Consider the following 15,093-nt stretch of genomic DNA (forward strand, 5'->3'; position numbering starts at 1 on the left):
TAAAAATTGCTTGTCAGGCTGCAGCTTTGAACCACTAACCTCTGGGTTGTGAGACCACCACGCTAACCAATTCAGCCACTGTTGATTCATCATATGTGCCCTTTAAAGCAAGGTTTTATATGCGTGACGAAATAGACGCAGCACAAGGCGTGAGGTAATCACAGGCGTCCCCTCCCTCCAGAGGAGGGAAAGGGTGTGATCGCGTGTTCATTTGCCTAACGCCTGCTGTTTCCCACCAGTTCAGGCCAGGCAGTCAGCTGGGTAGGCAGCATTTGGTTCGTTCGGCCAAAGAGCAGGCTGTGTTGACAGAACGGCAGTGGGAGGGGGCCGCGCATTCATGCGTTCGGCCAAAGAACAGGCAGCATTTCATGAACACCGCCATGAGGAAGCGCAATGCCAAGGCGTTACGACAACAAAGAGTCGCAGATCCCGAGCTTCGCTTACACCCGTCTTGACAGTAGTGGAAGGGCGGTCAAATTAAAAATATATATATATTTGTCCTTTTTTTGTCCTATGGTGCACACACCCATTAGCCAGATTTAACTGTTATAACCGATAATGCACCAAAGGAGCACTCTATTAGGCAGGTTGTTTTGCCATAGAACACATACAAAAGTTGACGGTGCATCGGCTGCTTATTGTTATATTCAATATATTGTTAAAACTGGTATCATTGTAAGCAGGGTGTCGAACCAAACCTGAACTTAAACGGAAAACCGTACCCGGACAATAATTTTGGCCGGAACTGAACCCGAACCGCTATGCTTAAAACATGCTCGAACACCAACCAAACCTGAACTGAAAAATATAACTTACTAGTTCAGCACGAAACGGTTCAAGCATATAAGGCGACAGCAGGTGCTGAATAGTTTGCACAATTGTTCGAATAACTGCGCTTTGTCAGTCACTGCTCTCTGCTAGCAGTTTGTTACGACTCATGCATTGCGTTTTAGGCGAGAAAGGGGCTAGACGACGGGTATGTGCTGCTAACTATGGCCACTTCAGCAGAGGCGCTAGCACTTCTAAAATCGGCCATGCCAGTTGTGTTCTGCAGCTGAAACGTTGTTTCAGGGGCTCCACGGAATCATCATTTCTGGTGTTGCTCCTAATTCAGCCTTTAGGTCAACTTCTTACTAAGACTAGATAAGTCGAAGGTAAAAACGCACGCCAACCAGAAACATTAAAAGAAAAGACAACAACACGTTTCAGCTCCCATATGGGGTTCTTGTTCAAATTGAAAGCAAAGCCCCCACATTGGGACCAAGGCCTCTGTATGGGAGCCAAAACATCTGTTCTTTTCTTTTAATGTTTTTGGTCGCCGTCCGTTTTTACCTTTGACTATGAGCAATCCCAACCAGGCAAGTTTTTGTCCAACTCTTGATTTCATTAAGACTAGATAAATTAGATAAACATGGTTAGCAGGAAATATATTAGTACAGCCTCCCATGACGAGTACAGCTCGGGGTTGGAGGTTAAAGGGTTAAATTAATTTCCCTTCCTTTTGCATCTAGTGCAGGGAACACCATCCTCATCACCCAAAGCTGCCCAGCCAACTGTGGCTCCTGTTGCAGCCACGACCACCCTGTCTGAGCCCACAAAAAAAGCGTCCACTGCACCGCCCTCGCAGCAAACAACTGTGGGCCGCTGTGCCAGTGCCAACTTGCCCGTACACAAGGACATAGTGGATGGTGTGGCCGTCTACAGCTTCCAAGTGAGTGGAGCTCCCCATTCATGCAGTGTTCCACAGCAAGGCCGCACAAAGCTCTTCTGTAGGACCCAGTTAGTATCATCTTCCACATCTTACAATGGACAACCCGGGAGTACAACTTTGTAGTTCCTTGCCATCCTGCAATTATTGGGGTGTCTGCAAACACACACTATGCTGCCGGAGGAGACATGTTGAGACAAAGGACAACCAGACTGCCAGAGTAGGAGTGCGGGTGAAGACATGAAAAGGTGGACAGCAGGCAGGGGAGCAGCTGTCATTTGTTGGCACAATGACATAGCACTGGGGAGCCACTTATAATGTAAGTTGCTAGGGTCGCGAATTTCTGCATTATAAGTGGTACTGCACTATAACAAACCAATATTTTTCAAAGTATAATTATGTGCAAAACGTGTAGACCAAGAAACCACGTCTGTTTGGGAATTGTAGCAAACGACCGGAATCCGCCCTCAATTTAGTTTGCGAGGTGGTTCCTCCATTTTCCCAAGTGCCGTACCCCCACTGCAAATATAATTTCGTTGACTCCGTACCAAACCGCAGCTTTGACCACCGACTCCTGATGAGATGGCGCTGGTTTGGCCAAGCTGGCAGGGGTGTCAGGCAGTGTATCATCACGGGAAGCTCACCCTTGATTGTATTCAAGATGAAGGCAGTAAATCCTCGTTCCAGTGGACCCTGATAATCCAACAAAAAATTTGTTTTATCCGAAGTCCGTAATATCCAAGACACCTCACTTCTGAAACTTGAGTCGTGATATCTAACAACTTCATTACAAATAGTGAGTGAAGAATGTTTAAAGTAAAGAACAAACAAAAAAGTTGCAGTTTCGCCAGAAAGGCGAAGCTGCAATAGCAAGTTAAGCAAGATAAGTGCGGCAGCAGCAGTGAGTGAATTGACCTTCGTGCTGTTCCGCGCTTAAACACGAACTAAAAGATATCGAAATCACAGTGCATACGAAGCTATCGGCACTGGGTGCACTTTGTCTACATTACAGACCGCTTTCAAGATACGGCGCCCGCGCGGCCGTGCTGTTAACAGTAGCCACCAGAGTAGAATGTTCCCCTCTCTTTCCCTCGCCTCCCCCCTGCCGTGCCTCGCATGCGAAAGACAGGCACTTCCACCCCGCTTTCCTCTCTCCGTCATGTGCAAGATATTGAGCCACGATCGTCAACTGACCCTCGCAAGTCAGTTGCCAGCCCGTGTTGATCCACACGGCAAAAGTCCATTTTATACGCCCAATTTTGACAAAAATTGCCGCTGCTCCTGTCCACTGTAGCCGATAGTCCGTTGTAGCGTGGTCCATTAAAAGCGAACTTTGTTGCATTAATAAAATAGTTAGAACAAACTTATGCTGAAATATGGTCCATTACAGTGGAATCTCGATGATACGATCACGACTAATACGAATTTCCGGGTGATACGAATTTTTCTGTGGTCCCGGCCGAGCCCCATTACTTTGCAACATGCTAGAGAAAGGTTGTTACAAATAGATTTTCGACCCGTGTCGGTTGATACGAAAATTACCGAAGACACTTTGGAAATTCTAAAGTGTGCTTGGCGAAAGCCAGACGCTGCTGCCGTCTGTGCTCTGCTTCCCTGGCTTTGCTGTTTGGTGGCGTGGAGAGTCGCTGCTGCCACTTTCGTTCTGCTTCCCTGCCTTTGGTACCCGGCAATCTAATCAGTAGCTGGTGACATGTTCAGTTGTCGCATGCGCATTCGCTCCTTGTTCTTCTGGCGTTTGGTGTTAGGGGAATCCGGCATCCGCTGCCGCTTCCCCTAACCGCTTGGCACGGAATCACTGGGCCGCTTCGGAGCCATGCGTCTCACTCACTTGACTGCAACGAGACGTCTGGTGAAGGAGCGGCGGTGCAGCTGCCACCGCCGACGTGCGCACGCGCTCGTTCTACCGCTGCTGTGTGATGTCACGGTTGCTATGCACAGCTGCGGCCCCCATCGGCGCGCCGGTTGCTAAGAAGGGGAGGAGGTTGCACAGAGGAGAGGCCACAGTTGGCACGATTCCAGCGCACGGACGGACGCGAGCATGAGCAATTAAAGGCTTTTGCCTTAATAAACTTTTCCTCCTTTTTCGCGTGCCATCGGACAGAGTGGCTGCTGTGCTTTGGGCCACGTTCTTTGTGTTTGCGGCATTTTGCCTAGTTGCAGCCAGCTATGTCTCGCAAGCGGAAAGCGTTCTCCTTTAAGGGGAGATGCGGGTCGAAAAACGGCGATTTTCATTAAAAAAGCCAGTTCTATGTTTTTGACTGTTTCAGCAGCAAGATTGATCCCTCCTCTTTCACATATAAAGAAATCAGAGCCATAAATGATCGGGAAATTATAAATAAACTCGATGAAAGCACTCAAGGTGGCAAGAAAAGGTGCAAATCTGGCCTATTTTCCAGCGCGTGATGCGTCAAATCGCGGCGTCGCAAGTCATTGGGCTTGTGCAAGGCAGTAGGCCTATGCTTTTTCTTGCCGAGGTCGGCTTTGCTGCGTCACAATCTTTTCAGGAAGTAATAATAAAACATTTGTCCGCCAAAACCAAGCGCTTTCGCTGGATATCTAAATCACGTGGTGCGATTCCGGCCATGCCATTGGCTGCTGGCGTGCAACACGGCCACAGCTTGTCTGTTCTTCCTGCGACGCACAGCCCTCTCAACGTGTTTCCAGGCTTTCACACATTTTTCGGCTCCTTGTTTCGATGGATCCCGTGAAGAAATGCGATTTTCGATCTCGAAAGTATCAGTCGAAGCGCAATGTCAATGGAGTCAATGGAGATGCCGTCAATGGAGATGTCCACGGCAGCTAAGCCTAACCTCGGTGACGGTGACGCTTTCAATGATTCAGAGCTGGCCGGCCGCTCAAGATTCATTGACAGCGCAGATGAATTCGTCAGCGCATCGGAAAAAAGTTGAGAGTCTTCGACAAATAAGATAGGAGCGGCGAGGAGACGGCAAGCACCTTTATCTGCGAGATTGCCGTTGTGAACACACTGGTGAGCACTGCGGCATGTCCGGCGTGCGGACGGCGCGACCTTTTTATCCGTGAGTTGGCCAAAAAATGGAAAGGGTGCCCATCGTTTTTGGAGTTGTGTTGCAACAATGCAGCGTGTACAGTGCAGTCAACTTATAACGATACCACATCTAACGATATATCGGTTATAACGATGGGTCGACATGAGAGTGTCATTTTATGCATTAGGTCTATGGGGAAAAAAACCATTTATAACGATAGGTTATTCACCGCATATCGGATATAACGATCGAACTTTTGCCGTCTGGACGGCGTTTTCTGTGCCAAATAATCGTAACATTTGCGTTGCTTAGTTTCCTGAAATGAACGATGTGTCGAGACGAGGCAATGTTTACCTCCGTAAGTTCGTATCTGCCGCCATTACCGCGCAGCGCGTCCCGCCCGCGCACCAGTAGGCGCAGCGCACCACAAGATGGCGCTAGCTGCTTCATGCGCGTCAGCCACAGTCGCTCCGAAAAAGAGAGAGAGAGAAAAAAAAAGCGACAAGCAAAGCAGCGTGGTGGCGCCCGTCCAAGGCCCGTCCCGCATCTCTCTCTCGCGCGATAGCAGGCTGACACCACCGAAGCAGCGTGCAACCAACGGTTCAACCCAATTCAAAGATGGTGCTGACAAAGCGCAAAGCTGTGTCGCTTGACACGAAGATGGATATTTTGCAGGACTCTCGATGCGGCTTCAAGGTGAGCGCCCTTGTGAAGAAGTATGAGCTCGCCCAGTTAAGGATATCAACCATCTTGACAACGGGGAGCGCCGCGATTGTGAAGGCAGGAGCTACCAACGGCCATGCCGATCAGCGGAAAATAGTTAGAGACCCTTTGTACGCCGATGTTGAAGAGGCGCTTTACCAGTGGTTCATCACCAATTGCTTCAAAAAGGCGGGCTTTGTGCGTAAGGACGAACTTCCCCAACCCACTGAGACCAACACAATGGAAGCCGCTGACATAAGCTCTGGGAGCTTATCTCAGCGGAACGAGCTCTGGGAGCTCGTTCCTTCTGGTGACACAGGTGGTGCGTCGAAGGAGGAGTTTTTGACTGCAGACAGTGCTGCCTCATTCTGCGATGAGGTCACTGACGAGGCGATCGCCGAAGATGTGCTGTCTCGACAGACGGCAAAGTTGTGCGACGGTGGCGACGGCAGCAGCGACAGTGACGAGATTGACAGTGGCTCTTTGACCCCAACCTCGATGTCCACGCAAAGAGTGCAGTCGTCGATCGACTCTTTTATTGATTTTATGCATGCTAAAGGATTGCCGCCAGTGTTCGGGCAGAAGCTGAATTCCATGCACACTGTGGTTGTGAAGCTGAAGCTGCCGCAAAGGCAAGTGCAGATTTCGGACTATTTCGGTGCGTCTAACCCTTGACACGGTCATTGGCGCTAGAAATAAAGTTTGTTTTTCACGGCCTACTTTCTACATCATCTATTCTTTAGAGCAAGTAGTGAATTCGAGTTCGGAGCTGCAAAGGTATGTTCCACGTTTCTTATTTTATTTTTTTAACTGCAGTCCAGATATAGCGATCATCGGTTATAACGGTCATATTTTTCGTCTTTCTCGATATCGTTATAAGTGGACTGCACTGTACCACGTCCGTTACCTTGTCAACGTATTCGTCGCGGCGTGCATCTCCGGCAGACGACGCTGACAGTGGAGCGTGCCCTTCGGCCAGCCCAAGAAAGAGTTTCGCTGGGAATCAATCAAGGCAGTGACTGCAGCGCGCGGCACATGCAATTGCAGCTGGAAACAATCAACTCGTCCGATTTGGTGCAGTTCTTGGTTTGCCAAAACCGATGCACCATAAATCGTTCACCGCCATAACGAAGAAAGTACACCTCGCTGCTACAAAAGCAGTGTCTGACAACTTCGAGTTGGCTTAGAAAGTAACAGCACAGGAAGTGGGTCAGCATGGTGCTCACAAAGACTCTGGGGGAACAACATATGGTGCAGGTGAATTCTGAAGTTGTGCAGTGGATCTAGATACCCTGACCTGCATTATGTGCAATTTTTATATAGATTTCAGCTCTACAACACAAATAAAGAACTTTCAATTGTGTTTTTCTCAGCTTCATATTTTTTGCCAAACACGGCTTTTGTGCACGACATTTGATGTACTTATTGTGGTCCAATAAAGACCAGATTTGGTGTGCATAATCTTCAAAATGTGTAGAATGCACTTATCTAGGTTTTAATGCAATCAGTTTATTTTTAAGGATGGAAGTGTTCCATACACTTGGGTACCAGTCACTGAAAACAAAGCACCAGATATGAAATTCTCTCAAAATGTTGCCTGTCAAGGGAATTGCATTATCTTGGTTATCAGCGCTCAGTGGAGTGTTAAGGACGAGAAAAGCCTTTTCGCACTGCTGTATCATGCCAACTGCTAGCTCCAGTCGCCGCACAAACATGCACTGTTTCCCACTTATGCATGGCACTTAGGACATGAAAGCATCAAGCTATCTTAAAGCTAAAAACAGATTTGTAACGACGATATCAAGCTATATAAGTGGTACAATTTTCATTTGCCTAGCGTTAATATTTAAAAAAAAAAAGGTTTCTGAGGAGTGTCTCCCCTTAAAAAGAAATTAGACATTCTTCGAAAGGTTGATGAGGATCCCAAGAAGAAGCGGACGGAGTTGGCTAAGGAGCTAGGCCTGGCAACATCAACACTGAGCACAATTGTTGCACAGTGAGACGCTATCATGAAAAACGTGCTTTCGTTCAACGTCAACGCGAAGCAAGCGAAGACCGCTCAGCACGTAAACCTTGAGGAGGCTCTCCTGACTTGGCTTAAAGAAGTAATCGCAGCTGGCGTAAATATTGACGGTAAAGTTTTGCGGGAGAAAGCCGATGAGCTTGCACTTGCTCTGTACATCGATGGATTCCAGGCCTCAGGTGGGTGGCTGCAGCGTTTTAAGACTAGGCACGGTCTTGTTTATAAAAGCGTTTGCACCGAAGCGAAAAAAGCTGATGAGGCAGTCGTCAGCGACTGGCTAGCGAAGCTGCCCTCACTCATCACGGGGTATGAGCCTCCTGATGTTTTTAATGCTGATTAGGCAGGTCTGTTTTTTAACCTGCAACCCGAGAAGAGCCTCTGTTTAAAAGGCGAAGCATGCAAAGGAGGCAAAAAAGAGCAAAGAGCGCATTACGGTTCTCTTATGCTGTAATGCTGACGTATCGGAGGAACTTAAGCTCACGATAGTTGGCAAGTTTCAAAAACCCTGCTGCTTCAAGCACGAGAGCCATTTGCCGTGCATCTATCGCGCAAACTAAAAGGCGTGGATGACAGCGGCTCTGTTAGAAGAGTTTCTGTCGCTCCTTGACAGGAGGATGGCTTGCAAGAATTGGAAGATTATTCTGTTTCTTGACCAGTGCGCCGCCCACCCGAGGCAAATAACACTTAAAAACGTCAAGCTTGTCTTTTTACCTGGGAACACGACGATGCACCTGCAACCCCTTGATGCTGGGATTACAAAGAACACAGAGCACCATTTCAAGAGCCTTCTTGCTAAAATTGATCGAAAGGACGAAGGCAACCTGCAAATAAGCCTCTTGGATGCCATCCATTTTATAGCTATGGCATGGGATCGGGTAACTCCGACTACCGTAGCAAACTGCTTTGGCAAATGCGGCTTCTTCTGGAGTCCAGCGGAGGTGCCCCCAGAGCCGGAAGATACAATTGAGGATTCATCATTATCATCATCATCATCAGCCTGGTTACGCCCCCTGCAGGGAAAAGGCCTCTCCCAAACTTCTCCAACTACCCCGGTCATGTACTAATTGTGGCCATGTTGTCCGTACAAACTTCTTAATCTCATCCGCCCACCTAACTTTCTGCCGCCCCCTACTATGCTTCCTTTCCCTTGGAATCCTGTCTGTAACCCTTAATGACCATCGGTTATCTTCCCTCCTCATTACGTGTCCTGCCCATGCCCATTTCTTTTTCTTGATTTCAACTAAGATGTCATTAACTCGCGTTTGTTCCCTCACCCAATCTGCTCTTTTGTTATCCCTTAGCGTTACACCCATTATTCTTCTTTGCATAGCTTGTTGTGTCGTCCTCAATTTAAGTAGAACCTTTTTCGTAAGCCTCCAGGTTTCTGCCCCGTACGTGAGTACTCGTAAGACAGAGCTGGGGGGGGGGGGGGAGGGGGTTATACACTTTTCTCTTGAGGGATAATGGCAACCTGCTGTTCATGATCTGAGAATGCCTGTCAAACGCACCCCAGCCCATTCTTATTCTTCTGATTATTTCAGTCTCATGACCCGGATCCGCGGTAACTACCTGCCCTAAGTAGATGTATTCTCTTACCACTTCCAGTGCCTCGCTACCTATCGTAAACTGCTGTTCTCTTCCGAGGCTGTTAAACATTACTTTAGTTTTCTGCAGATTAATTTTTAGACCCACCCTTCTGCTTTGCCTATCCAGGTCAGTGAGCATGCATTGCAATTGGTCCCCGGAGTTACTAAGCAAGGCAATATCATCAGCGAATCACGAGTTACTAAGGTATTCTCCATTAACTCTTATCCCCAATTCTTCCCAATCCAGTTCTCTGAATACCTCCTGTAAGCACGCTGTGAATAGCATTGGAGAGATCTTATCTCCCTGCCTGACGCCCTTCTTTATTGGCATTTTGTTGCTTTCTTTATGGAGGACTACGGTGGCTGTGGAGCCGCTATATATATCTTTCAGTATTTTTACATACAGCTCGTCTACACCCTGGTTCCGTAATGCCTGGATGACTGCTGAGGTTTCGATTGAATCAAACGCTTTCTCGTAATCAGTGAAAACTATATATAAGTGTTAGTTATATTCCGCACATTTCTCTATCACCTGATTGATAGTGTGAATATGGTCTATTGTTGAGTAGCCTTTACGGAATCCTGCCTGGTCCTTTGGTTGACAGAAGTCTAAGGTCTTCCTGATTCTATTTGTGATTACCTTAGTAAATACTTTGTTGGCAACGGACAGTAAGCTGATCGGTCTATAATTTTTCAAGTCTTTGGCATCCCCTTTCTTATGGATTAAGATTATGTTGGCGTTCTTCCAAGATTCCGGTAGGCTCGAAGTCATGAGGCATTGCATGTACAGGGTGGCCAGTTTTTCTAGAACAATCTGCCCACCATCCTTCAACAAGTCTGCTGTTGCCTGGTCCTCCCCAGCTGCCTTCCCCCTTTGCATAGCTCCCAAGGCTTTCTTTACTTCTTCTGGCGTTACTTGTGGCATGTCAAATTCCTCTATAGTATTCCCTCTTCAACTATCGTCGTGGGTGCCGTTGGTACTGTATAAATCTCTATAGAATTCCTCAGCCACTTGAACTACCTCATCCATATTAGTAATGATATTTCTGGCTTTGTGTACTACTGCGTACATCTGATTCTGGCCTATTCCTAGTTTCTTCTTCACTGCTTTTAGGCTTGCTCCGTTCCTGAGAGCATGTTAAATTCTATCCATATTATACTTCGTTATGTCAGCTGTCTTGCGCTTCTTGATGAACTTGGAACGTTCTACCAGTTCTATTCTAGCTGTAGGGTTAGAGGCTTTTATACATTGGCATTTCATGATCAGCTCTTTCGTCTCCTGCGATAGCTTACTGGCATCCTGTCTAACAGAGTTACTACCGACTTCTGTTGCACAATTGAGGATAGGGAATGGCTTAATGTTGAGTGCAGAGCTGATGACTTTTGCACGGCAGATGACAATCTCGCCACCTGTGGTGCGCGCACGGTAGAAGATATTGTCAAAGAGGCCACATGTGAATCTGCTGATTCTAGCGATGATGGCAACAACATAGACGTGGGCGATGGCGTAGGACCACCACCAGCGGCTGAAACGCTGCATGCGCTCGAAGTTCTGAGGCGTGTTATGGCCACGAATGAAATCAGCGACACGTGCACACATTTTTATGGATTTGAACAAAGTCTGCTGAGTGACCTGACAAAGAAAAAGAAGCAGAAGGACATTAGAGACTTTTTCTTCAAGAAATAAATGCTTTTTACGTACATTTGCCTGAGTGGGTTAACCTCTGACTTTTTGATTGAGCTAGTTTTAATTATGTTTCGATGATACGAATCTCGGCTCATACAAATATTTTTAGTGACCCCGTAAGATTCGTATAATCACGTTTCCACTGTATATCCGCAAGTCTGTTGTACGCAGGTGTTGTAACAAGGGTAGACTGTATCGGTTAACTTTATATGTTTTCCTGGCTCGGTGTCAACTCCATGGATTTTTCACATCTTCCATCGAAATTCTTTTGTACTGCACTCTAGATATCTCAAAATCATGACTGCGAAAATATCGGGACTAAGTCTCTTCCCAAAGGTTTCCATGCTTTGTGCGCAGCTGTGATGTCACCAAAAAATGAGAGGACTGCCAGGAATGGAATTGTGCTTGATTCTACGTTACTCTTATCATCCACCGTCCACGGCCAGTTGTGATCTCATTCATAATGCGGGCACAGTGTCGCTGTCACCCCTGACGAAGCCTGAGAAGGTGCATGTGACCTCCGCAACATACATGCTCAGGTGTGCACGGAGTGTCGTCAATTTGCTCATGGTATCTGCTCTGCATTTCTATGTTTGTGGACTGCGCACTACATTAGCCGAGACAAGGAATTTTCGAGGCCATTTCTTAACAAGGAATTTCCAATGCCTTTTCTGATGCGGTTTCTTATAACTCTTCATCACTGGTCATAGTGACGCTCCGCCCTCGTTATTGTTGATGAAAGCGTGACATATAATCGAGCGGAAGGCATGGCTACAAAATCGCATTGTGCATGGGCGGTATTCCGGGCCGATCGCTTTTTTGGTATGCCTGCACCAGCGTTTGCTTGGCTCTGCGCAAGGATCGCTGTTGTCCGTAGATGCCCGATATGTCTGGTATCGAGCCGCACAATACCCACAAAGTGATTTACCGAAAACACCACTCCTGCTTTTGTGAGAAACTTCGCAGCTACTGACACCTATTCGAAAGGCTCTGTTACGCAGCCAAGGGCCTATATTTTCGTGAATGTGCTTATATTGAAACTCTGCTTATCTCAAAATTTTTCTTGCTTTTTGCAACTTTGAGTTAACATGGTTTTACTGTGCACGTTGATCTGGTGGCACGAGATCATGCCCCATTAGATTTTACCGTCTTAAATTCCTTTTTCCAACCTGCCCAATAACTCGGACATTTTTGGGACCCCATTCATAACTTAAATATCAGTCGACAACTGTACTTACTTAGTTCAGTGTGGACTGCGTGTCGTTTACAAGTGGCCGGGGCGAGAGGCTTCTCCGTCACCTGCTTTGTTCCTGCCGAGCCAGTGCACTGCCTGCCACCGGGCTTTTTTCTCCTCCTCCTCATCACCCATGTCACTCTCCCCTCGGCCAGAGCACTTTATTAAAAAGCGCGCTTGCTGCCTCAGTTGTCAGCGGGATTTTCTGACAATGGCATTATAACTGGTATTTCGTCTCTCGTGGCTCCACTGTAAGGGATATATTCAAACATTGAGTTCTATGGGAAAATAAACGGGAGTCTGAAGAGACCACATTATATCCGGTCCTGCACTGTAAGTGGTTACGTGATAGGGTGTCCGAGTTGTACAGTCGAACCCACTTATAACGATACCAGTTTGAACAATATGACGGTTATAACAATTAAAAGCTGCTGCACCATCAACTTTTGTATGTTTTTTTTATGGGGGAAATAACCCACTTACAACAATGTCCCCCTGTCGCATTATTAGTTATAACGATGAAGCCTGGCTGCTGAGTGTCCGTGCCGAAGGGTTATGAAATGCGAAATTCTTGAAAAGGAAAAAAAAGAAAAGGTGAAATGCGAGCCGCTGCACAATCGCCCGCCACCCTCACTGCCGCTGCGCACATCTCTCCCATCGCCCTTCCACCCTCCCGAGCACGAATGGGCTGTGCCCATAGCTCTACGCTGTACCACCGTCCGAAACACGAATGGACCGTGCCAACTGCACTGACATAGCTGCTGACGCTGCTCCCAGATTGCTCACTCGACCCACACAGTTGGTTCTTTATTTTCTGGCCCTCATTCTGCGCAATTTGGCTAACGGATTAAATCGCTCGCTTGTCTTTGTTTGTTGTGAAGTTGTTCCTGGCCACATTGTTTCTCAGCCTCATTTGCCTTGCTGCCGAAGCGGAAGATGGCTGATCCGCCCGCTGATCATCAGCAATGCACAACATTGCCAGTGAAAAGAACGCACACTGCCATAGGTTTGGTAATGAAGTGCCTCTAACCAATGAGGCCAGCGTCGCGAACGTGCTTGCATCGGATAGCGATAGTATTGGCCACGATGGCAACGCTGATGCGATAGGGCAGGCTGCCTCAACATTGACCCCGCGAGAGGTCCTGTAGATGATTCAGTGCCCCATGAGCTTGTTTTTGCGAGGGCCCTTCAGCTTCACTACGTGGAGCACCTGGATGCCTTGGAGAACAATGTCGGCAAGCTTCGCGTAAAGGATGCTAGGCTGACGGACATAGAGTTTTCTCGTGAAAGCCACTGGGAAGTACATGGCGAGATTCTTGTGGCGATCTTGCTCCAGTGTTTCTTCTGGATTTTTCAAGCTGAGATGCTGCCATGGCAACCTTCCCACATTTTTTAAAAGGCGCCTTTTGGGGCCACCAAAGCGATGCCTGGGCAGAGCTCGTATTTCACTTGCTGCCCGTGACCCATCTTTGCAGTTGTTATAGCAGTGCTATTCTTGAACGCCGACAGCCGTGGCTTGTTAATAACATGCTATCGGAGGGCGCAGGAAATAGAGTTTAAACAGTTGAATAACACAACACAATCAGAAGCCAGATGGAAGAAGGTGGTGGTGGGGAAGAACTGACCTCCTCACCATTATAGTTTTCTCACAACAGCTATGCCATCCCCCATTTTGATTTTTTTTTTTTTCACACAACCCGGTTATAACACTGGAATTTGTGTGGCACTTGAATAGTGTTATAAGTGGGTTCGACTGTATTGTACAATGTTTTCTACAGTTAAACCTCAGTAATTTGTATTGCACGGGAGCCCAAAAAATGTCCGAATTAACCAAATGTCAAATTATCTAGGGTTATCAAGAAAACAACAAGAAGTGCTTACTGTGTCAACACATTTTTATTTGTTGAATGAATTAGCAAATTCTGTTTCAATTTTGCAGAAATTTCACAGCATGGCCGTGGCCCGCATCATCATGCAAGACACGCTTTTCACACTCATGCACACATCCCGAATATTTGTTCGCCAGTGAGCCGGTCGCCAGTAGATCATCCATCCATCACAATATAGCCAGCGCTCTTATCCTCGACAGCTTGCACCGTGTTTGTAACATTGCATGCGCAGCCGCTGCACTGAGTGAAAATGATACTGTTTCCCACAGGCGCTGCAGATGAAACCACAGTCGCAATTGGCGTAATCATGGATAACAACTATGCAGTTCGAAAGACACGCAGCTGACATGCGTACTGAGTTGAAAATGAAACTACTGTGTGCCGCAACCTCTGTGGGCTAAACTGTGGTCACTAACCGCGCGATCATGGATGGTGACTACGCAATTATGAAGGCACGTGGCCAATGCGGGGCTTTGCACAGTGGTAAATGCAAGAATAAATGTTATAAAGGCACAAATAAGCGCAAAACGTTCTAGTGTTTCTATCGTTCACATATGATTTCCGTTGATGATTATGGCAATGCAGACTGCGCTGTTTTTGCTCTTTTGCATCGCACATTTGCAGCGCTCCGTGCTCGCCGAGTTGCGAGAGTTGTCTGAATTTACCAGTTTGCAACCAAATACAGTAAACTCTCAGTTGTACGAATGTCGGTTTATCGAATATTTCAGAATAACAAACTTTTTAGAAATCCCCGGCAGTTTTCTTATAGATTCTGTGCAAAAATGTTTTACTTAAATGAATTTCGGAACAGCCATTATTTCAGTTTAACGAACTCGCTCAGAGGACCAAGGCTTATTTTTACGATCAGAACCGATGCGCGCCCTCATCAAACCGCCGCTCCAGCGACAATTTAATGTCGCTGGCGCTACAGCACCCCTGGGGCAAAGCGGCGGCGCGAAAAACGAACGGCAATGAGGCATGGCCACCGAAATCGCCCTCGCAAAACGATCAAGCCTGTATTCTCGGAGACCATGAACAAAGTAACATCGCTGGCGCTTACAACGCTGCCAGAGCAAAGCGGCGAGCTGTCACACCACAAACCACCTGATGTTGTTTTTTTTTTTTTCAACCGGCTAGTCCTGGCATGGTCGTCGTCTTTTTCTGTCTAAGAAGAGGCGAAGAAGACGAAGACGAGGCAACTGCTGAGCCAGTTTCAAGCCCTATAACTCTAGCTG

The 15,093-nt window shown here is 47.2% G+C and overlaps 1 protein-coding gene across 1 annotated transcript in view; it reads left to right on the forward strand.

The window, feature by feature from the left end:
* LOC142566734 (protein GPR107) overlaps positions 1 to 15,093 on the forward strand; it is a 156,267-nt gene that overhangs the window by 60,912 nt on the left and 80,262 nt on the right. The window contains exon 6 of the mRNA XM_075677603.1: positions 1,512 to 1,711. Coding sequence (XP_075533718.1) covers positions 1,512 to 1,711 — 200 coding nt within the window. The remainder of the gene's footprint in view (positions 1 to 1,511; positions 1,712 to 15,093) is intronic.

This window comes from Dermacentor variabilis, unplaced genomic scaffold, assembly GCF_050947875.1.
Source record: "Dermacentor variabilis isolate Ectoservices unplaced genomic scaffold, ASM5094787v1 scaffold_13, whole genome shotgun sequence".
Lineage (NCBI taxonomy): Eukaryota > Metazoa > Arthropoda > Arachnida > Ixodida > Ixodidae > Dermacentor > Dermacentor variabilis.